The sequence below is a fragment of the Schistocerca nitens genome, chromosome 2, assembly GCF_023898315.1.
Source record: "Schistocerca nitens isolate TAMUIC-IGC-003100 chromosome 2, iqSchNite1.1, whole genome shotgun sequence".
Classification (NCBI taxonomy): Eukaryota; Metazoa; Arthropoda; class Insecta; order Orthoptera; family Acrididae; genus Schistocerca; species Schistocerca nitens.
The window spans coordinates 1,065,226,261-1,065,250,901 of record NC_064615.1 but is presented as its reverse complement, the minus strand read 5'-3'; the positions used below and the strand labels follow the sequence as shown (position 1 = coordinate 1,065,250,901).

At 47.7% G+C, this 24,641-nt stretch overlaps 1 protein-coding gene across 2 annotated transcripts in view; it reads left to right on the top strand.

Annotated features, from left to right (window-relative positions):
* The window catches only part of LOC126237440 (cell division cycle protein 23 homolog), a 116,382-nt gene that overhangs the window by 33,829 nt on the left and 57,912 nt on the right, over nucleotides 1-24,641 (top strand). For both annotated transcript variants that reach the window (XM_049947556.1, XM_049947557.1), the window contains one exon: nucleotides 8,338-8,515. In XM_049947556.1, coding sequence (XP_049803513.1) covers nucleotides 8,338-8,515 — 178 coding nt within the window. The remainder of the gene's footprint in view (nucleotides 1-8,337; nucleotides 8,516-24,641) is intronic.

Below are 24,641 nucleotides of genomic sequence, written 5' to 3'. Positions count from 1 at the left end.
AGCATTTTGTACAATGTTTGATTAAATAAATACATGGTCCCCATTGTTGAATTTGATGTGCCACCAATTTTCAAATTTCTCCAGAAGTGCAGACCATGCAGGGAAGGTCACCAATCACCCAATGCCATGTGTGCTCCAGCACTGTGCCTTTTTGTCTTCATTTGCACCCTTCCCGTTGATAAGGTGGTACACCCAGAACACAGAACAGTATCCATCCTGTTATGGGGGTGGGGGGTCGTCAAGAACCTGCTTGGTGGTAGCCCCTTGACGATGGAGGATCACACTGTTGGTACCTGAACTGAAAACTCCCCGTGTGTGCCAAGGAGTATGTGCCAGTCATGACTGAGGCACAGGGACTCAGAGCAATGGATTACTGGCCAGGTAGCTGTTGCTGAGGCTGGGTGGTGCCCACAAGGAGAGCCCACATTTGGAGGGGATGGCACCATGGCTGGTGGCCATATGACACTATCAGCATCTATGGAAGGAAAGTCCCCTCAGTGGGCTTACCACCCTTTGGTGAGTTCGTGCTTGGTTACCACGGGGTGTCAGCCTTTGTAGCACTTTTTCCCTTCCATGCTGCATGTCTGTCCTTGTGTTATTCGTTTTCCCCCTCCCTTGGGGAACATGTATGGGATATTTTTGGGGATGTGTTCTTAATTTTCAGTAGCCTGACAGCAGAACAATACCTCCATTGTTTTTTCCTTCTTTCTTCATTCTCCATCTCTTATTCTTCCTCTGCTGTGATGTCTAATGTTCCTCTTTGTTTTTCGTCCCTGTGAGCTCCTGAAGGCTGGCACATGCGACTGACATGTAAAAGGTGACTGAGTAAGGTGTAATTCCCAACTCCAGGCCAACAGGTAGGGTTTGCAGGTACTCCATGGTACAGGCCTGGACCAGTGAGGGGCGATTGCTTGAGCTGTTATCTTCTCATAGTGCCAATTGGTCCCTCTGTCAGGTGTTCGGGTAATGTGACCTGATGTCAGAACAGTCATGTAAAGTGGGTGAGCCCCTATCTGAAGTGCCCCCCCCCCCCCCCCCCATTGGGAATGAGCCCACCATTGGAGATGGTGGCAATTACGAGGAATTTTCTCACAATGTACCATCACCATCTCGGTCTACATCTATGAAATGCAAACAGAATGAGACTAAAGATTCCAAGACTCTCCCAGCTGCACCCCGGTTCCTTGTGATATCGCGTTCTGGATGAGGTCAGTCTTTTGCTGTGGTTAATCCATTTATTTTTCAGAAAAGTGCTGATGCAGTTGTCAACCCTGTAAAATCCTGCTCTCATTTGAGCAAAGGCACTTTGCTTTTGAAGACTAATTGTGGTTCTCAAGCACAACTGTTGCTTGCAGCTTCATTCCTCCACGGCTATCCTGTTGGTGTTGAGGCCCATCAAACACTGAATTCTTTGTGTGGTCCTAGGCTACTTGATGGTTTGACTGAGTGGAAATCCAAAACTACCGCTCTCATCAGGGCATCACTGCAGTCTACGGGAGTGATGAAAAAGATGGATGCATCCTTTGTGCCCACACACTTTTTTCACCTTCGATAGAGTAGTGCTTCCAACAAAGATCAAAGCCGACTAAGAAGTCATCGTGGTTCGACTTTACATTCCGAACATGATGTGCCGCCACCAATGTCAATGTTACAACCAAACTCGAATGTCCTGTTTAAGCCCAGCCAAATGCATTACATGGTAGGGATGCTCAGGAGAGTGCTTGTCCACCTCCCTGTCCCCACTGTATCAGTTGCAGCGGTGACTATGCAGCCTCATCCTGAGAATGTCCCATGTATCTTTGATAAGTGGGCCATCCAGGAGGTCCAGGTGAAGAAAAAGTGCCATACCCTGTTGCTCAAAAGTTTTTGGCTAGCCAGAAACCCTCCATTTTAAAATCTGTTACTTACAGTACCATTCTCGCTACACCTTGCTCCATGAAGGTCACAGCGATGGAGACTTGCGAACTCAAATTGAGCATCATGGTTGTAAAATTACCCAGTGTCATGGTTGCATCCCCATTTTCTCCTCCAGCCATGCAACAGGCCATCAAAGTTTCACCTCCGGCAGGAAAATTACCTGCTACACAACTGGCAGACTGGAAAGGAGAGAAGGAATACTCCCACAAAGACTTTATATCCCCCCCGGCCAACAAAAACCCGACTCTTCCTATGCCAACTACAAAGGCTCAAAGAAACTGAACAAAGGCAAACAGTCTTCTCCTTTGTGGACTCGGAGATATTCTTCCATGTTGTCGCCATGTTGTATCCTCACCTGGCAATCACAGTTTTGCCAGAGCGCGCTGCCAACCGTTTCTCTGCCCTGGAATCTGCTGGCCAACCCAGTGAGAATGCGGACACCTCTGTAGACCTCATGGAGCAGGATCCTCCAGCCTCTGCACCCTGTAGAAGCCGCTGAGGTGACACTCTTTAAGTTTTCCTCTCTTTTCCCTGTTATGACTCTTCTACAATGGAACATTTGCCGCGTTAGATACAACAAGGAGGAATTACGGCTGCTCTTGGAATCACAGTGTCCACTTGTCTGTCTCCAGGAAACAAAATTGCGCCCTCGCGACAGCTTTGACCATATGAATTTCTGTCCAGTCCACTTTGACCTTTCCCCTGAGGATGGTGTTCCAGCTTATGGAGGTGTATGCTGCTCATCTGGGATGACGTACATAGTCAAACCATCTCACTGAACACCTGGCTGGAAGCTGTTGCAGTCCGTGTTTTCCTTCCTCACTTCACCTTTACTCTTTGTACCATTTATATCCCTCCATCATTCAGTGTCACCAGGGCGGACTTTCTGCAGCACATTGGGCAACTCCCTCACCCCTTAACGCTGCTCGGTGACTTTAATCCGCACCATTCCCTTTGGGGCTCGCTCAGAACTTGTCCGAGAGGTGCCCTCTTGTCTGACCTAGTCAATCAACTTAACCTCATCTCCCTTAACACGGGAGCACCCATGTTCCTTTCAGACTCTGCTAACACCTATTCTCATTTGGATCTCTCCTTCTGCACTGCCCAGCTTGATCATCTTGAATGGTCCACTCTCACTGACATGTACTCCAGCGACCTTTCCCAGTGTGCTATACTTTTGCAAACTCTTACCCCACGTATGTGTAAACCAAATTCACAGCTTTCAAAGGCTGATCGGAGGTTTTACTCCTCACTGGTTACTTCTGATGAACATCATTTCCCCAGTTGTGATAAGACAAAAGTTATCCTTACTGCCTCAGAATGTTCCATTTCTCACTCTTCATCTTTACACGTCATGTTCCGGTCCCTTGTACTGAGGTGTGCCACTATGCAATTCGTGCATGGAGACATGTTCTCTGCATTTTTAACCCTTGTCCTACAACGGAGAACTGCATTCATTATAAACAGTTGCATGTGAAGTGTTGTCGCATTCTTCAGGATAGCAAAAAAACTAACTGGATTTCTTGGGACCCAGGTCCATCCCCCAATTTCCGACCTGAACATCGCAGATGATGTCATTGTGGGCCCTACTGCTATCTCCAACATCTCGGGCCGCCATTTTGCGGAGATTTTGAGCTCTATTCACTATTACCCTGCCTTCCTCCATCGGACACAAGTGGAAGAGGCTTGGGTGAAGCCTTCTCCTCTCAGAATTGTGAATGCTATGCAGGAGCTAGATCATGCTCTCACTTCATCCCGATCTTCCGCTGCAGGGCTGGACAATGTTCAAATTAAGATGATGCAGCACCTTTCTCTTGTGTCAAGCACTTTCTGCTTCATATGTACAATCACATCTGGGCAGAAGGCGCGTTTGCGTTTCCTAGACACTGGCGTGAAGCCACCATCATACACATAGCTGAACCTGGTACAAACGCCTTCCTTACAGCTACCACCACATCTCTCTCACCAGCTGTTTTTGCAGGGTGATGGAACGTATGATTCAGGCCCAGCTGTTATGGTGGCTCGAGTCTTGCAATTTATTAACCACTGCACAATGTGGATTTTGGGTGCACTATCCTTCTGTTGACTATCTCATCACTTTGTCAACCCATGTCATGAACAGTTTTCTGCAGAAATACCAGACTTTGGCTGTGTTTCTTGATCTGGATAAAGTGTTCACATGCCACACCATATGTACCACACTTCTGTACAGTGCAAACACCTCTCCCATGGATTGACCCAGTACCACACTATATTGAAACTCTTTCAGTATTAGTATTAAAGATCTACGAGAGGTGTGAACCCATTAAGTGTCAAATCCTCTTAGAAAAGCTTGTAGGGATACTGTCTGCTCAGGTGCCTTATTAACTTGAGCCTGGTGTAAGATGTGCATTAGTTCTTGAAGGCTGAAGGCCTGAGAGAGTCTGGGGTTTGCATTCTCCATCTTCTGTATATGATCAGGGGTACAAGTGAGCCATGTTGGAATTTGTATAGCAGGGGCAACTGCAAGTTTTACAGGCATTCAAAGTAGTCACCAGCATTAAGTATAACCCATTGCCAGTGACGTGAAAGTTGGAGAGTATTCTTAGCAGTGCCTGTTCTGTTGATAATTCAAATGAAGCAATCTGTTTCCTGATGAATCTCTGTAACAGTTCTGAAGTAAATCCCGTGAAGTGCTTCCTTCAATTTAGGACTCAAGCTGAAGTCACAAGGACTGAAGCTCATGAAGTATAGTGAGTCGTATAGCACTTCCCAGACCTTTATGTAGAGCAAACATGAGAACTTCCTGGGCAATGTGATTACTGGGTATGGGTCATGGGTCTTTCACTAGGATGAGTCCTGGGTCTTTCACTATAATCCAGAGTCGAAGAGGCAGAGTATGAAATGGTACAAAACGTCATTGCCGTGCCAGAAGGTGGCTCGCATGAGCACATCCCGGATGAAGTCTATGCACATTGGTTTTTTAATGCAAATGGGTTAGTGCACCACGAGTTCGTATCCCCTGACTAGACCATCAATGCTCAGTTTTATGTGGCAGTGCTCCAGAGACTAAATCATAGGGTCACCTGCATCTGAAAGGAGATCTGCGCATCATGGAAATGGCACCATGACAACATGCAGACTGATACCATGTATATTGTCATGGCCTTCTGTACCTTTATTGGTGTGACAATGGTGCTGCAGCTGCCCTATGGTCCTGACTTGGCCGCAGTGGGCTTTTTTTAAGTTTCTTTTGCTGAAAAGGATCATCAAAGGAAAGCATCTAGAGTCTGTGGACAATGTGCAAGCTACTTAGATGGCTTCCATGAAGAGAATCCTGATTGAGGAGGTCCAGAAAGCTTATGATGCATGGAAATGCCAATGGTAAGTGTATTGATGCAGAAGGGTCATACTTTGAAGAGTTTTGTTTTTAAACTTATCCAAGCAATAAATTAAAAAAATATATTGCTTTCCAGACAAAACCTTTAGATGAAGACTGACTGTAATGGCTACAATGGCGCCAAATATCCACAAACTAGTTTGTGCGTAATTTGTTGTAATCTTGCACAATAAAGTCTGACTGTGATAGAAAGATGAAAATTTTATTGACCCTCAGCATAAAGACATTTCCGTTAAAAACAAACAAGAAAACTGCTGCATCATTCATAGTTACAGACCTTGAAAATGCAGTTGATATTGTCAATTACAAAACATTCAGAATTCCCTCGCTGTCAGAATAGTTAGTATAGACTTCTTAGTGGATGACATTGTAGGCAGGATGGAAAGTAACCATTTAATGCAAGTTGGGTGTTTTGAATCCCACTTGGACAAATTTGTGTTATTGCATTAATCTGAAGAGGAAAAAAAAAATTGACAGCAGAAATAGCTATTGGTCTTGATCAGATAATTTCTTCCCTCAAAATGGAAAAGCATGTGAATCCTTTGCCACTTAATATCCTGTCCAAAGGTATCTGATGTCAAAGAACATTGGCATTGTGTCAGGAAGGGTATCTGTGAGGCAGGTAATAAATCTCATATTGTATACCAACCACCTCCTCCCAGCCATCTAGGGGATCTTCCAAGGGCATCATGGATTCTGGGTGCATGGACAGCTGTGTATTCTTGTGTGCTCAGTTTTGGTGTCTTTCCATGTATTTTCAAGATGAGATGAGAAATCTAATTGGGTTCTGCTCTATTTCTGAGACTTATATTGGAGACTGAGCCTGCTGGAAACATAGTAATGCTTCAGCATATCGTTCTCACATTGAGAGGAAAATAATATTACTTGTAAAATATATATACTTCACAACATAAAGTTGACCATGTATCCTGTGTAGCACTCAGCCCAAAGGAACACACACCGTCCCAAATTGTCACGGTAACATGATCACTGTGAGATGTCTCCCAGATATATTTGGATATGAAACTGACTCATTGCAGTTTATAAATAGGGTGAAGCACCTGACTTTTACTCCTCAAATAACAATTGACTCATTTTGATATTTGTAATAACTTTTCAGATTACCACTGGTCAGGTTTCATGGAACAGACAGACTCATTTTCACAACTTCATTAACCACCTAGATACAGGTATAAAATTGTATGTTTTTAAACAGGGCAATTTTTTGCTTTATAATATGAGGTCCGTATGTGACAGATTCAGTGACATAACACTTTTGTAGGTCTGACTGGACATTACAGAGTAAAAATGCCTTGAGTATGGTGATTTTTCTGCTGTTGTTGCAGTTACTTCAGTGGTGCACCACTCAGAAACTTGTGCCACTCTGCACAAAAATTAGCACCACCAAGGCAAGTGCTATGTGATGGTTATGCTGCTCTCTATGGAGTGGAGTAAATTTCGACATTGTGCACCATTCAGACTGTCGCAACAATAGCAGAATTTTTCCACATAACTATTTGTTACACCTACAAAAGAGTTTTTGCTGGGTTTGTCTCGTACGGATCCACTGTTCTGTTGCAGAAAGGCCCATTTCAAAAATACAAAATTTATGACTGTATGTAAATGGTTATTGATCTACAGATCTGTTTTGATTTTTGTTTTATGAACCTCTGATTACTATTCACTCCTGTGAGAAGAGCTTAGAAACAACTTTCACAAGTCACAGGTTTATTAGACATGTAAAAGTAAACTGTCTCATCCCATACTCATACTATACCATCATTCACTGAGGTAAATACAGATTCATCAGGAAACATTACATTCTGCCAGTCAGGATTGATATTGTTCTCAGCAAACATTAGTCTCTAGAGTTAGTGACCTTCACAAAGCTTCTCCTTGATGCTGTCAGTTTGCTTTGTAGACCAGGCTCATGAAGCCATAAGATACTACTATTCTGCATTTTGTGAAGCATACAGATTTTACATTTCTGTGCATTTAAAACAAGTTCCCAGTCTTAGCACCACATGGAAATCTTATGTGGTTGATATTTATACAGCTTTTTTGAGTACTTCATTATTGATAACATCATCTGCAAAAAGTCCTTTAATATTTTCTGCTATGTGTCAATATAAAAAACGAACAGCAAGGGTCCAATACACTTCCATGGTGCATGCCTGAAGTTACTTCTACTTCATGACTATCCATTCAAGATAAGATGCTCAGAATAAAGTCTAGGATTCTATAACAGACTGATATCATTGAGAGTGGATGGCAGCTTCTCGGGTTGTTTCTGATATAGTTCCTCTGAAAGGTGTGATCTGCCCTTTGTAGTGATTTCAGTATCTGTATCGCTCATCTCTGCAATGGTGTGAGAATTAGACTGGAGCAAGAAGAGAGGTAAGAAGGGCTGATGAGGGATGTTAGGCAATGGAACTTTGACAGCTGTTTATATGTATGACCAAGGAAATAACTTCAATTTATTATTAAATACTTTATGAGGTGCTTGCAACATGTCAGAAGTGATAGTTCAATATATACATCTTCATTTGATTTTACCGAGCAGGGTGGTGATGTGGTTCTTTACAATAGAATATAGCAGGTTTGCTTCCCCAAGCCAATTTATGCTTCATCTCATTTTCAATTGGATGTAAAACTATGATCATTCTTTTTCTGATTCTGTACTACTTTGTTTCCCTTCTCCTCTATCTCCTGCAAAGCAACAGTTCTGTTATATTTGTTACTTATTTCTCTCTTCTCAGTTTTAGGAATTGGAACAATATTAGCATCTGAAACAAAAATTTCTCTTATTCACTAATTGGAATTGCACAAGACTGTTATTTAGTTTCCGCTTGTTTTGATAGATGTAGATGCAGTCAGTATTTATGTTGAAATTTCTTTTCTTGATCTTCCCATTTTTAGGTTAGATGCTCCATAGAATGTGTATTTACTGGCAGTTGTTATTACTGTAAAAATAATTTTGGTTTCAGTTTATTTTGCTGTATAAATTAGCTTTTGTATTGAAATGACATTCTAAATTACAGTTGGACTCCCTTGTGCTACCAAGCCACTGGATCAAACATTTTTTTCTTGGACACACCTACTTAGATCAACAGCTTAATGATGAAGCACTTAAGATCTATAGTGTTCTGCGAACTAATGGATTTGAGAACTGCAATTACATCTTAGCACAGACAGCAATTGCACATCACAATAGGAGAGGTAAATGGAAAAATTTCTTAATTTTATGTGTGTGTGTGTGTGTGTTTGGGGGGGGGGGGGCATAAAGTGAGTGCGCACTCTCGCCTGCATACTCAGTCATACATGCAAATTGCTAATACCTTTCATTTCATGCTAAGGAATATATGTGTCGTGTGGTTTTGTTTTATGTGGTGAATTTTGCTTCAGAAGAATGTTCAGTTTGACTTTTCATGTCTCTTCTTATGTGTTGTTGGCATTCTGTTACCGTCAGGAAGTAAATGTACACCAGAGCAAAAATTTGTGTGAATTTTGTATTAGTGGTATGTGGGATGTGTCAGTACAAGATTTTGCACGTGCATGGTTCCAGTAGTCTCTTCAGAAGGAAAGGATTACTATGATCTGAAGAGATATAACCCAACAATGTTTCCTTCCCGACTATGGCGTGGGAGGAACATGGGGCAAAGAGACAAGGAGAGATTTACTCTCCACAATACATAGTTTGCTCTATGACAAATGGGATTTATCTTTGGCTACAGCTATTATTCTTTATTGAACACATTGAGGACAGGTTTTGGGGAAGTAGCAGCAATTTTGAAAAGGAAAAGTGGTTCAGTTCTGATTAAAATGGCATCCATTGCACAGCTGCAGGTTCTGCATGCCTGTGACAAACTGGGTTACATTCCTGTAACGGACCCCCCCCCCCCATCATCATCCTCAATGTAGTACAGGGTATCGTCTACCCATTGCAGTCTTTCTCAGACCAATGACGAGTTACATGCTGAAACTTTCTGGCAGATTGAAACTGTGTGCCGGACAGAGACTCGAACTCGGGACTTTTGCCTTTCGCGGGAAAGTGCTTTGATAGAGCACTTGCCCGCGAAAGGCAAAGGTCCCGAGTTCGAGTCTCGGTCCGGCACACAGTTTTAATCTGCCAGGAAGTTTCATATCAGTGCACACTCCGCTGCAGAGTAAAAATCTCATTGTGGAGTCACATGCTAATTTGAAGCAACAGGCTGTACATTTTGTCCATCATGTTAAGCAGGGACCAGAGGCCAATATGGTTGATACTGGGGCCTTCACCTTGGATGCTGAAGATGACTCATTGCCTGAAAAGGTCAAGGTGATGGTGTATCAGTGTGATGTGAGACCCCTCTCGCATGTGGTGCTTCAGATGCGCAAGATTCAGGTACGTGTTGTAATGCCAGCCCTGTCTGTTGGAATTGTGGATGTCAGTTGCACAAGAAGCTCCTTGTGATGCTCCCTGTGTCTATCAGCTGCAGGAAGCACCATTCTCCCTTTCTACCAGACGATACCATCTCCGAAAGAGAAAAGGAAATCCAAGATTCTTGACAGACTGGCATATCAGGAGGGCAACAAAAAATGATTTAATCCTGTGCATATGATGATGACGTTTGCTACAACTACAATGATGTCATCCTCTCTAGTGATGCTTCTTCAATGCACCTGCTCCCTTGGTGTTTGCCCCCCTCCTTGCACCTCTGTCCCACTGCTTCCCCCACACCCACTCTGTGAATGTTGATTCCCCATCCACCAGGGACATTGATCTGCAGCCGAGAAGCAACACCCTTTTCCAGCATCTCTCATCAGGAAAGGGACCCTCAGGACGCTCCCCTTCCATGATTGTGCTGATGTGCAACCAGATACCAGCCAGTGGATGGAGGAGCCACAAGTTGCCGATTGTAGGGTGTCACATTCCTCCTCTGTCCCAGAAAGTAGGGCAGACAGGCCTCGTGAACGTCAAAATAATCCAAGGAGAAAAGGGACAAAAAGATGACTTCCAAGGCGAAGGAGGTTCCAGCGGTCCTCATTCTACCAGACTTCGCATGTGGTGGCTCTATACCTTAGGTGGTGTTCCTGATGAAGTATCTTCACTAGCAGAATTGTAGTGGACTGTTAAGACAGCCAGTCCACAGTGAAGTAGCCGAAAGGGCACGCGTCAACTCACGCCGACTGGCGCGAAGTCTGGAACAGGATTCGTAATGAATGTGATAAAGAAAAGAATGTATCTATTAGAACACTTAACTTTTATATCGTCCTTTGGTATAAAGCATTCTCGATGATACAAGTGAGACTATCCTGAGATACATGCAATGGTACAAATGGCACCTTGCTAGGTCGTAGCCATTAACTTAGCTGAAGGCTATTCTAACTGTCTCTCGGCAAATGAGAGAAAGGCTTCGATCAGTGTAGTCGCTAGCAATGTCGTCGTACAACTGGGGCGAGTGCTCGTACGTCTCTCGAGACCTGCCTTGTGGTGGCGCTCGGTCTGCGATCACTGACAGTGGCGACACGCGGGTCCGACATGTACTAATGGACCGCGGCCGATTTAAGCTACCACCTAGCAAGTGTGGTGTCTGGCAGTGACACCACATTCCTCCCCCGCAAATCGGCGAACGGTCGTGTGATAAGGCTTCCGCCCGCCGTGGGGAGGACCCCATGTTGACGTATGCGATGAGGTGGGGAGCCTAACAACAGGCGAGGCTGTGCCACCCGCACCCTGCCATTCGGTCCGAGGGGAGCTAGGAAACGCCTGAAAACCTAGTCCAGGGTGCACGTCAACATGCGGTGTACGCGCCCGTAGAGAGACAGGAGGGGCCGAAGGGTCGACCTCCATGTGGTCGGGGCACCCGACGGGCGAAGACGACATCTGGTCCGGAGCGGGCAAGAGTTCCATGGCGGAGGACAGGGCGCTGACCGGACGGCACCGTCGCTGAAAGCAGACGGGGAGCGGCAGAACCCAGGCGACGACAGAGGCGCAGCTGATTGAGATGCCGACGCACCTCGCCAGAGGCCCCCAAAACCAAATACATCGCGCGGCCGAGGCAGCAAAGAATGCGCCCTGCGAGCCTACGCCGTGAACCTCGATAGTTGCGATAGAAGACAACGTCGCCAGGAGCAAAAGCAGGAGTCTGCCGCTGCACAGGAACCTGATGCGGCGGATGCAGCAAAGACATCAAGGTTCGATGAGGACGACCGTGGAGCAACTCAGCCACCAAGCGACCATCGCGGGGCTGAGAGCGATACGAGGACAAAAAGAGCAATAACGCGTCCTCCCGAGAATGCGACTCTTTCAACTTCAACATCTGTGACTTGAAAGTCCGGACCAATCGTTCAGCGACACCGTTTCACTGAGGCGAAAACGGCGCGGATGTCAGATGTTGAATACCATTGGCCTTGCAGAATGACTGAAATTCTGCGGACAGGAATTGTGGGCCATTGTCGGAAACAATAGTCTGCGGAAGACCTTCAATGCAAAAATAGCAGACAACGCTTGGATTGTGGCAGAAGACGTTGTGGAAGACATCCGAACAACAAATGGAAAATTACTGAAGGAATCGACAACAACCAACCATCGAGCATTCCAGAAGGGACCAGCAAAATCGATATGTAAGCGTTGCCAAGGGGAAGTGGCTTTTGGCCACGCAAAGAAGTTCCGCGGTGGTGCGGATTGTTGTTCGGCACACGCCATGCAAGAAGAGCACATATTCGTAATCGCAGCATCGATTCCGAACCAAGTACAGTGCCGACGAGCAAGTTGTTTCGTGCGCACTATACTCCAATGTCCTTGGTGAAGGAGCCGTAAGACAGAGGCCTGTAACGAACGTGGGACCACGACCCTGGACTGATCATTATCAGAACGCAACAACAAAACACCACGTCGTACAAAAAGTCTCTCCTTGTGAGCAAAAAATCGGCAAACTAACGGATCCTCGATCCGCGACGTTGACAAGGGCCATTGCGTAGCAACAAAACGCAAAACAGTAGCAAGGACAGGGTCAGCAGCTGTGGCTGTAGCTACACGACGAAAATCAATCGGAAACGATTCGACCACGTCATCGGTTTCCGAGTCAATGAACATGCAAGCAAGTTCGGAAGAATCGAATGCTTTATCCTCAGCAACAGGCAAAATGACTAAGGGCGAGGCCCAGAGAGAAGCCTGCACACATTCAATTACACCTTGTGATGCTAAGTCGTGTAATGTTCTTGCGACGTCATCACGCAATGCTTGGGGAACATTGCGCGCTCTGAAAAATTTCGGTTGCGTGTTGACTTTCAGTTCCAAATGTGCTTCATAGTTCTTAGCGCAACCAAGACCCGGTGCAAAAATGTCTGCAAATTCTTCACATAGACTAGAAACACTGGCGGAAGGCACAGTCTGATTCACTGATAGGACCTGATTTACTATAGACATGTTAAACAACTGAAATAAATCTAACCCAAACAAGTTCACTGCAGTAGAAGAACGAAGAACGTAAAAAGACACAAGTTTTGTTTGTCCCTTGTATGTTGCAAGAAGAGAGCACTGTCCTAACACAGGGATAGCTTGTCCGGAATAACTCGTGAGCTGAACATTTGCGGCACGCAACGGAGGTGCGCCCAGTTGTTTGTACGTGGCGTGATTGAGCAATGAAACTGCAGCTCCGGTATCGAGCTGGAACGGTATTACTTGTCCGGCAAAGTCCAAGTCTACAAAAAGTTTATTGTCCTGCTGACGACAAGAGCGACTGTTTTGTGCAACGTGAACAGACACTGGAACAGAATCACGCGTGACGTGACGGGACTTCCGTCGACGTCGACGCACACTTTTTGTGGGACGAACACAGTCACTTTTTGAGATAGTGGCACTGGACGGGGTGGAATTAACTATATGAATGTCCATGGGCGAAGGTTCACGAGCCCGATTGTCCTTGGTTTGATTCCGGCGCGAAGCAAAGGGCCTGGAATGGTTGTTAGTGTCTGATCTGAGCTTTTTCTGGCAAACACTTTGAACATGCCCTTTCTTATTACAGAAAAAGCAAATAGCTTGGCGTGTCGGGCAATTCTCACGCGAATGTCTAGTTGCACACCGCGGGCATGATTTCACTGCATGTGCGTGCCTACGCGGCACACGTGTGTGAGAGCTAGGCCGCAGCTGTGCGGACGTGCACGAGGGCAGGTTAGCGTTCCGTGCAGCGGGCCCGGCGGGCCGGTTAATGTGACACACGGCTGGCGAAGTTGCAAATGAGTCCTGAGCAAAGTCAAGTGTGTCTTGCCTATCCAATATGTCTATCACTTGTTGAAGGGAGGGATTAACTAGTTTCAAAATCTGTTCCCGTATGCGAACATCAGAAACGTTCTGTGCAAGTGCATCACGCACCATAGTATCTGAATAAGGGAGTCCACAGTCACATTCAAATGCCCCCCCAGGGGATCCACAACTCTTTTGTGGATACGTGCGTAGCGAGCACGGGACCCCGAGCTGATGTGGCCTTCCTTCCTTTCCGGGCTGCATACCTTCCCTTTCCGCATCCTTCCCCATCCCCCCTCTTCGCCTCCCCCCCCTCACCTCTGGCTCTTTCCTTTCCTTTCTCTCCCTCTGGGGGGTCTGGTTTGTGCCTACGTCCGGAGACGGACGCTTGTAAATGTACCACATTCTTCGCCTTCCTTGCTTATAAGTCTTCATCCTTCCTTTGTCCTTCTCTTTTCCTTACCTCTTCTCTCTACCCTTTTCTCCGCTGCGGCGTTTGAGACCTCTTCTTTCCTTTCCCTTTCTCTTTCTTCCTCCCTGTGCGTGTCTGAAGGCCGACCCACGCACTTCCATGCGTAGCCGGTGACGGGGTAACGCGTAATTCCCCGCCCCAGGTAGACAGGTAGGACACGTACGTACCCCCTGGTAACGGCCAGGCCCAGGGAGGGGTGATTACCCGAGCTGATACCTTCCGAAAGTGCCGATTGGTCCCTCCATCTGTTTGTCGGGAGGTGTGACTGAGGTGTGAACAATCACCTAAGGCGGGAGTGCCCTCAGAGAGGGCCCCCACAAGGGAGGAGCGCGCCATCGGAGACGCCGGTAATCATGGGGGATCCTTCCGCAATGGTTTCCTCACCTTCCACTATGTCTGCTCACAAACGTAAGTTCACTGAGTCTCAACCACAGTCAGTTCTTCCATCGTTGCCACAGTTCCTTGTTGTTTGTCGGTCTGACGAAGGTCACGACTTCTCCACGGTCAACCCTTTCATCATTCAGAAAGGTGTCGACGCAATTGCAGGTCCTGTAAAGTCTTGTTCCAGATTACGGAATGGCACCCTGTTGTTAGAAACAGTCAGTGCCCTCCAGGCACAAAAATTGCTGCATACCTCACTACTACATACTTTCCCTGTCCGGGTGGAACAGCACCGTACCTTAAATTCCTCGCGTGGAGTCGTTTATACTCGCTCCCTCGATGGCCTGTCTGACGAAGAAATTCAGCACTACCTGTCTGACCAGGGCGTAACGGCTGTCCATAGGGTTACGAAAAGGGTTGACACGAACATCATTCCAACCCGCACTGTCTTCTTGACATTTGACAAAGTTCAACTCCCATCGAAAATCAAAGCAGGCTATGAGATAATTTCCGTTCGCCCTTACGTCCCAAACCCTACGCGTTGCTATCGCTGCCAGCGGTTCAATCACACCAGCCAGTCCTGTTCCAATCCGGCCAAATGTGTTACGTGTGGCAGGGATGCCCATGAGGGCATCCCCTCGCTGCATCAACTGTTTGGGTGACCACGCCGCTTCCTCTCGAGATTGTCCCGTTTTTAAGGACGAAAAGCTCATCCAGGAAATTAGGGTGAAGGAAAAGGTGTCGACCTTTGCTGCTCGAAAATTATTCGCCAGTCGACAGCCCACCGTGCCTCAGAAAGGAAAATACAGCACTGTCCTTGCTTCTCCTCGGCCAACAAAGGAGGCAGCCACGCAGACTTGTGACCTCACCTTTAGTGCCACAGTCGTCAGATCGGCCAGCGCAAAGATCGCCCGTTCAACCTCACCACTTTTGCCTGCCCACTCTCTGGCTCACCCTTCGTCGAGTTCTGCTAAATCTCGAGCCCAAAAGTCAGACACCAAGACTTCGAAAAAAGAGCATACTCGTGAAGAGTTTTTACGTACGGCAACTTCCCAACCATCGGTTCCTCCTTCCTCTAAACATCATACTTCCAAGAAGGCTACAAAGAAACCCAGTTCCTCTCCTTCTCCGCCAAGGCGTGTCCCATCTACAGCACCACCTGGCGGAAATCGCCCTCGGCCGTCTTCTGTGTCGCCGAGGCGCACTGCTGGCGGCCGATCAACCGGCCGGTCGCTGGTGGCAGGAGCTGCTCCTGACCAACCTATGGATCAGGATCTTCTGCCTTCGGCTGAATGCCATTCCATGCTGTCGGTCGCAAGCTCAGAGCAGTCGTTGAGTTGACAGCGACCTTGGTCCCATTCCTCCATTTTCTGTTCACCCTATGTCCATTATCCACTGGAATATCCGCGGTATTCGGGCCAATCGGGATGAATTGTCGATCCTCTTACAATCCTACTCGCCGGTCATCTTCTGTCTTCAGGAAACAAAGCTGCGTCCCCATGACCGCTTTGTTCTCCCTCATTTTCAGTCCATCCGATATGATCTCCCCTCTGTTGAAGGCACTCCAGCACATGGAGGACTCATGATTCTTCTCCATGATACTCTCCATTATCACCCAATCCCCTTAAACAGTTCCTTCCAAGCTGTCGCCGTCCGTCTTTCCCTTTCCGGATACACGTTCTCTCTTTGTACTGCATACATTCCATCGTCCACACCAATGGCACGAGCTGATCTCCTTCATCTTCTTGGTCAGCTTCCACCCCCATATTTGCTGGTTGGGGACTTCAATGCCCACCACCCGCTTTGGGGATCTCCACATCCTTGTCCACGTGGCTCACTATTGCTAGACGTCTTCCACCAAGCAGATCTAGTTTGCCTCAACACTGGGGTCCCTACATTTTTGTCTGCCTCCACGACAAATTTGTCTCATTTGGACCTTGCGGTCGGTACTGTTCTGCTAGCTCGGCGCTTCGAATGGTTCGCCCTTGATGATACACACTCGAGTGACCACTTTCCATGTGTCCTTAGACTGCAGCCTCAACAGCCATATATGCGCCCGCGACGCTGGAAGTTTGCCCAAGCCGATTGGACACTTTTTTCGTCTCTAGCGACATTCGATGACCATCACTTTCCCAGCGTCGACGATGAGGTCACACATATTACCGACGTTATTCTTACAGCTGCGGAACATTCAATACCACGCACCTCCGAATTGCCCCGGCGCCCCCCAGTTCCTTGGTGGAACGAGGCATGCCGTGATGCACTACGTGAGCGGCGACGTGCTCTCCGCGTTTTCCGCCACCATCCTACTTTGGCCAACTGTATCCGCTATAAGCAGCTCCGAGCGCGATGCCGTCGTGTCATCCGCGATAGCAAGAAGGCAAGCTGGAAATTCTTTATTAGCTCATTTAACGCCTTCACTCCCTCCTCGGAAGTTTGGAGTCGGCTTCGACGGTTCTCAGGCGCGCCTAGTTTCTCCCCGGTCTCTGGGCTCACTGTCGCGCATGACACATTAGTGGACCCCGTCGCAATTTCTAACTCGTTGGGTCAGCACTTTGCTGAGATTTCGAGCTCTTCAAATTACCCGCCAGCGTTTCTCCCGAAGAAACGTGCGGCGGAAGTGCGACCTCTTGCTTTCTCCTCTCAAAATCGCGAAAGCTACAATACTGTTTTCTCGTTGCGGGAACTCCAACATGCACTCTCTTCTTCTCGCTCCTCCGCCCCAGGACCGGATGGTATCCACGTCCAAATGTTGCTGCATTTATCAACCCATAGTCTGCGTTACCTCCTTCGCCTTTATAATAGAATTTGGACTGACAGTACTTTTCCCAGACGATGGCGGGAAGCTATCGTCGTTCCTGTTCCGAAACCTGGAAAGGACAAACATCTCCCCTCTAGCTATCGCCCCATTTCTCTCACGAGTAGTGTCTGTAAAGTTTTGGAGCGTATGGTGAATTACCGTTTAGCGTGGTGGCTGGAATCCCGCAGTCTTTTAACACCTGCCCAATGCGGATCCCGAAAGCATCGTTCTGCAGTTGACCATCTTGTTGCTCTCTCCACTTATATCATGAACAATTTTCTCCGGAAACGCCAAACGGTAGCAATATTTTTTGATCTGGAGAGAGTATACGATACCTGTTGGAGGACAGGCATCCTCCGCACACTGTTCTCTTGGGGCTTTCGAGGCCGGCTGCCCCTTTTTCTTCGCGAATTTATGGCAGAGCGCACATTTAGGGTGCGGGTGAACACTACTCTCTCCCGCACTTTCTCCCAAGAAAACGGGGTACCCCAGGGCTCCGTGCTGAGTGTTGTACTGTTTGCCATCGCTATAAATCCAATTATGGATTGTCTCCTTCCTGATGTCTCGGGCTCCCTCTTTGTGGACGATTTTGCGATCTACTACAGCTCTCAACGGACCAGCCTTCTTGAACGACGTCTTCAAGGATGTCTCGATCGCCTCCACTCTTGGAGCATCGAAACAGGCTTCCGTTTCTCTCCCAGTAAGACCGTTTGTGTTAATTTTTGGCGACGTAAGGAGTTTCTTCCGCCCTCCTTACATCTAGGACCTGTCAACCTTCCGTTTTCAGACGTCGCAAAATTCTTGGGTCTTATGTTTGACAGAAAACTGTGCTGGTCCTCCCACGTTTCCTATCTTTCGGCTCGCTGTCTGCGATCGCTTAACACCCTCCGTGTCCTGAATGGTACCTCCTGGGGAGCGGACCGAGTGGTCCTTCTCCGCCTCTATCGCGCCTTAGTGCACTCGAAATTGGATTATGGAAGCATAGTCTACTCCTCTGCTCGGCCGTCTATTCTTCGGCGTCTCGACTCTATCCACCACCGTGGATTACGTTTAGTGTCTGGAGCTTTTCACACTAGCCCTGTGGAAAGCCTTTATGCTGAGACTGCTGAACCTCCGCTGTACAATCGGCGAGCAGTCCTTCTAAGTCGTTATGCTAGCCATCTGTCTTCCATGCCTGCTAATCCAGCCCATGACCTTTTTTTCAACGCCTCCTTTGATGTAGGGTATGCAGGCCGCTCCTCCTCCCTACTACCCCCGGGAGTCCGCTTCCGTCAACTGCTCCATTCTCTTTCCTTCCGCTTTCCTAAAACCTTCCTGACAACTTGGGGTACAGCACCGCCTTGGCTCCGTCCCCGGATCTGCCTGCTCCGTGACCTTTGTCGATTTCCCAAGGATGGTACCCCTACACTTGTTTATCGTCGAGCATTTGCTGCTCTATGTGCACAAATGACGGACGCCACATTTATTTACACCGACGGCTCGAAAACATCGTTAGGTGTAGGGAGTGCCTATATTGTTGGCGACACCCCAAATCAATTTCGGCTTCCCGACCAGTGTTCGGTGTATACTGCGGAGCTTTACGCTGTTCTCCAGGCTGTCCACTACATCCGCGGCCATCAGCGGATACAGTACGTTATCTGCTCCGATTGTCTCAGCTCTCTCCTCAGTCTCCAAGCTCTTTACCCTGTGCACCCTCTGGTCCACCGGATTCAGGACTGTCTGCGCTTGCTCCACCTGGGGGGCGTCTCGGTGGCGTTCCTCTGGCTCCCGGGACACGCTGGTATCTGTGGGAATGAGGCGGCCGATATAGCGGCCAAGGCTGCAGTCTCTCTTCCTCGGCCAGCTATTCAGTCGCTTCCCTTCACCGATCTACGGAGCGGTTTATGTCGCAAAGTTGCTCATTTATGGCATGTGCATTGGTCAACACTTCCCCATAATAAATTGCGGGAAGTGAAAGCCCTTCCTTGCGCTTGGACCTCTTCCTCCCGAACGCGTCGTCGGGAGGAGGTGATTTTAGCTAGACTCCGGATAGGGCACTGTCTTTTTAGCCATCGACATCTTTTAAGCGGCGATCCTCCCCCACTCTGTCCCCACTGCTCTCAGCTGTGGACGGTAAGACACCTTTTAATTGAATGTCCCTATTTTAATCCGTTACGCTCCCGTCTACAGCTATCGCCTGATCTCTCGTCGATTTTAGCAGATGACGCGCGCTCAGCCAACCGCGTTCTCCAGTTTATTAGTGCTAGTGAAATGACGTCAGTCATTTGAAGCTTTTTTTGGGGACAACCAACCCCTTTCTGTAGTGGATTTTTAAGCCTTCCTTCTGCTTTTAGTTTCTCCAATTTTATGACCTTGTTCCCATTGCTGCTGGTTTTCAATTTCGGTTTTTTACTGTTTCCTAAGTCGCAGGCTGGGCACTAATGACCATAGAAGTTTTGCGCCCAAAAAACCAAAAAACAAAAAAACACATTCAAATGCACACTCCCTAGTAAGTCCTTGCAAAGTTGCAACCCACTCCCTATCAGTTTGACCGGCCGTACGTTTTGTACGAAAGAACGTATACCGTTTTGCAACGACATTGACTGTTTCCTTGAAATAGGCATCTAAAGCAGACAAAATTTCTTCGTAGGACAGAGTTGCTACGTCGCGTCGGGGAAACAATTTCACTATCACACGGTAGGTGGACACACCTACACACGAAAGCAAAAATGGCTGCCGCTCATTACCTTGAATTCTGTAGGCGGCGAGATGAAATCCAAATTGTCGTGACCATTCCAGCCACGTCTCGTTGGCCGCCTCGTAGGGCCTAAATTGAGGTGCAACAGCATGGTGTGGCTGCGGTAGCGATGAATCGGCGGCGGCCGCATCGTTTTGCAGCGCACGTTGACCCTGGACGAGCTGTCCAAGGGCATCCAATAAGGCCTGCGTCTGCTGATTCTGCAAGTGATAAAATTCGGACAGTACATCTGGAGAATGTGGCGAAGCCATGACACAAACAAATTAGTGCAATACGAACGCTAAAGTCCCGTTTTAGACTCGTCGCCAATGTAGTGGACTGTTAAGGCAGCCAGTCCACAGTGAAGTAGCCGAAAGGGCACGCGTCAACTCACGCCGACTGGCGCGAAGTCTGGAACAGGATTCGTAATGAATGTGATAAAGAAAAGAACGTATCTATTAGAACACTTAACTTTTATATCGTCCTTTGGTATACAGCATTCTTGATGATACAAGTGAGACTATCCTGAGATACATGCAATGGTACAAATGGCGCCTTGCTAGGTCGTAGCCATTAACTTAGCTGAAGGCTATTCTAACTGTCTCTCGGCAAATGAGAGAAAGGCTTTGATCAGTGTAGTCGCTAGCAATGTCGTCGTACAACTGGGGCGAGTGCTCGTACGTCTCTCGAGACCTGCCTTGTGGTGGCGCTCGGTCTGCGATCACTGACAGTGGCGACACGTGGGTCCGACATGTACTAATGGACCGCGGCCGATTTAAGCTACCACCTAGCAAGTGTGGTGTCTGGCGGTGACACCACAAGAATAGAAATGTGGAAAACATAAGCCCAAAAACAATTTATTCGACTCACCAAAACGAAACAATAATGCAATCTCCAGAAGAACCAAAGACCCAGTCTCAACTGCGGATCGTCACAAATATAAAATAACAAATAATACTAGAAAAGACATGACTTTTCCTGGGGAGAGATGACAATAAAACAATTCTAGAATGTCAAGATGTCCGACAACTATACCAAGTCCTTCTGCAAGAGACAGGCCAGCTAGAAGAGGTGTCTGGCCATGGCTGCCGGGGTGACAGCTCTGTATGCTTCCAAGCAGTGCATCGAACTGCCCTTTGCCGGCAGTGCACTGCGCTATAAAGCTCGTTTGGTGGATGTATCTGCCAGAACTATATGTGATCATGTACCTGGTGTATCAAAGTAGTTCCTGGGCTAGCTGCGACCTCTGGTGAAGCGGTTCTGCAGACTACGCGAACGGGTAGCGGTCCCTAGCAGCCTTTGGTGGTGACCTGGTGTTGTGTTGCGTTGTTGTGGCCATCGGTGAATATTTGTGGTGACGGAAACGTGGGACTTAGGGAAAGCAGGGAAGGTGTGGACGGGGCGTAATCAGTTACCATTGATTGCACAGAAACCACATATACTTTCTTTTTAAAAAACAAAACTCATTAACATCATTTTTAAAAGATTTTACTACACTGGCAGCTGAACACCTTATTAGAAGAATTGCAAGTTATTGTTGGCTGCAGGCCACAAGTAATGTTACACACAATCAGTGGCTGAAGGCCTGATTAAGAAAGTTCAAAATTATTCGTGGGCTTGAGGCCAGAAGCAATTTCAAAAATACACAACGGCTGAAGGCCTGAATTACCAATAAGGTGGACAATTACACGTTAAAAATACCAAAAACCCTTTTAACAATCTTAATAACTGTAACAAGTTATAGTGACGGCTGAAGGCCTTATCAAGACAGAACTGAAACTATTTGTCGGCTGAAAGCCACAAGCAGTGTTACAAACAATTAATGGCTGGAGGCCAGCAGCAATTTCAGAATACACAATGGCTGAAGGCCTGAATTACAAGTGAGGAAGGCAGTTACATGTTAAAATACTAAAACCTTTTTAAAACGATCTTAACAAACGGTAACAGGCTATAGTGATGGCTGCAGGCCTTATTAAGAGAAAATTGAAAATAATTTGTTGGCTGAAGGCCACAAGCAGTGTTACAAACAATTAATGGCCGAAGGCTGGAATTACAAGTGGGGAAGGCAATAACATTTTAAAACTTTAGGGTAAATTTTAAACAATTATGACAACTTGCCCAAATAAGACGGAGTGATACAAAGACAGTGCTTCCTGGATCGACCTGAGGAAGGTGACTAAGGCTGTGTAAGCGGTGAGACAGACAGCCAAGAGTTGTATTCACGAAACAAGATGGTAACTCACATTAGGCGTAGTTTAAGCGCCGACCGACCGACTAACCAATTTGCCCAACGTCCAATCACCGGTACAACAATGGAATATTTTTAGGCAAGGGCAAAGAGACGGACAGCACCACGTCTTCAGAAACACACCCAAGGCCGAAGGAAACACGAACCAATGTAGACCTCCGAAAAAACATAAGCACAGTACAATTCAACAGGCTGTCGAACTACATGCCGTGTTGGACAGCACCAGCACGATGAGGGAAGGTACACTGCCGGAAAAGTACGCTAACTTCCAGGGCAGGTAACTGGGGCGGTAGTGGCCACAAGGCAGAAAATACTGCTGGTTGCACTTCACTAATAAGAATAATACTAAATCCAAACTAACATCAAGGAGTAGGAGGCGGCTAATAGCTTCCGCCAACCTGACAGACTTCACTTGTTGCGGTTGGTCTCACCGACTCTGGGAGCAGCAACATGCAAACAACAGCGAGAACTCAAACGGTGGAGGTTTCAGTACTGGACACGGTTCACTCAACTTCAGACGTCCTGGGTTTGGTTGTCGGCCACAGCCCCTCAGTCTGACAGTGCCTGCACGCAGCCAGCAGTCCCTGCCTGCCCTCGCGCTGCGGACCTCTTCGCTGCTCTGTCCAAAGCCGAACTGATGTCCATTCGCCACTTTCCAGATCCAGTATGCAAACAACATTAAAATAACTGCTCATTCAAAACCACAAGATACACACGGATCCAGGAAAACAATTCCAACACCAACTCACAATACTAAAACCAGTCACTGTGAAACAACACGGATGAATTATAAGTCGGCACAAACACAGAGAAGCCAGAAGCGGTCAGAAAACCACATGCACTTCGTCCGCTGCGATGACCGACCGAACGACCAACCAACAGTCATCCCCACTCAAGTCGGGCACGGGAAAGATCCCAGTATAATTCATCAACTGACAACAACTTATTGCCATGAGGTCACTTAGACGGGTGGACACACACACAAGTGAAAGCTGCACTACTTGAATATTATGGTCCATTCAACTAAAACTCACTGAATCCGGTCCTTGACGTGGTCATGCACTCTTGCGACCACATCCTTCCATCGGACAGTGCGTGCGTCGCCAGTGGTTGGGCAAGTATTGGTTGTCCGGACCTCACTGCTGCTCCATCCCACCTCACTGCTGCTCCGTCCCAACTCACTGGCACGACACACGATGACCCGGAAATACTAGAGGCTGCTCCAAAGATGGTACCACAGTACGCGCTATGGATAAGTGCTGCTGCTGCTACTCACGGACAGAGAAGGCGAGCAGATGTAGTGGTGCCAGTGAACAAACTAAGAAAACGAGACGCCACTATCGCTATTATAAGATGCGAAGCTATGAACGGCATCAACGTGAACACAGATGACATAGGTTTTCCTAGTGAATATACGCCCTGTGATGCAGGCATCCTGTGTTGGTTGGACATGAAGTGGGATGCTGATGCAGTAGGTTCTATGATGTCTGAAGTGGCCGGCCACAACAAACATGCCCTCTCTGGAGTGAGTGGAACACTCATCTCGACATTGGGCCCCAAGGCCATCGGCGACATGATACCGGGAGCAGTCGCAGGCACGGGACCCATCTCCATGGGCATAGGGACCTCTGACAGCGCGTCCGCCTGGCGTGTGACCGGCGGCGATGGCGGAAGCGGCGGTCAGGTGGGAGGAGAGGAGCACAGTCATCCTCGAGGGTCGACAGCCATGTAGACGGCAGAGGAGCCGGCTGCAGATTACACCTTGGGCGAAGCTAGTTGGTGTCCTTACGGCTCACCGTGCCGTTGTCAAGGGTGACAGCCACCATAACATAACTGAAGAGTGACGAGGCCCTGACAGGGACCCTTCCAAGATGATTCCGGGTGAACACCCATCGTCCACACCGCATCCTGCAGAGTAGAACGAGGCCTTGCCGAACGCGGAGGAGTTGGGCGGGGAGAAGACGGAAACAGGATTAACAAAAGGGACCGATTAGGGCGGCTGTGAAGTTTTGCTGTTGGGGATGACCCATCCTGTACAGTGGACTGGTAGGAGGAAAGAAAGCTGGTAAGTGTGTTGTCCAGGGAGTGTTGGGGACACAATTTCGACATCTGGAGTTTGAATGTACAGACAAACCATTCAGCTTATCCATTAGGTGCAGGATGAATAGGAGCAGCAGGATGAATAGGAGCAGTATGAATCAACTGGGTGCCGAGGGTGGTGCAGAAGGAGGTAAATCCAGCAGATGTAAATTGAGGGCCATTGTCGGTCACCGTCTCTGGAAGATGCAGGAAAGAACTTGGGTGGTATGGGCAGATGTCTTGGAGGACATGCAGGAGACGTAAGGGAACCCAGTGCCTGTGTCCACAAGAATAATCCAGGAGGGGCTGAGGAACGGGCCCGTGAAATCAAAGTGGGACCAAGAAGAAGAAGCATGAGGCCATGGGAACAGGGGTCTAGGGGGTGCTGACTGGTGCTGTTGACAAGAGGGACATGCCGCCAC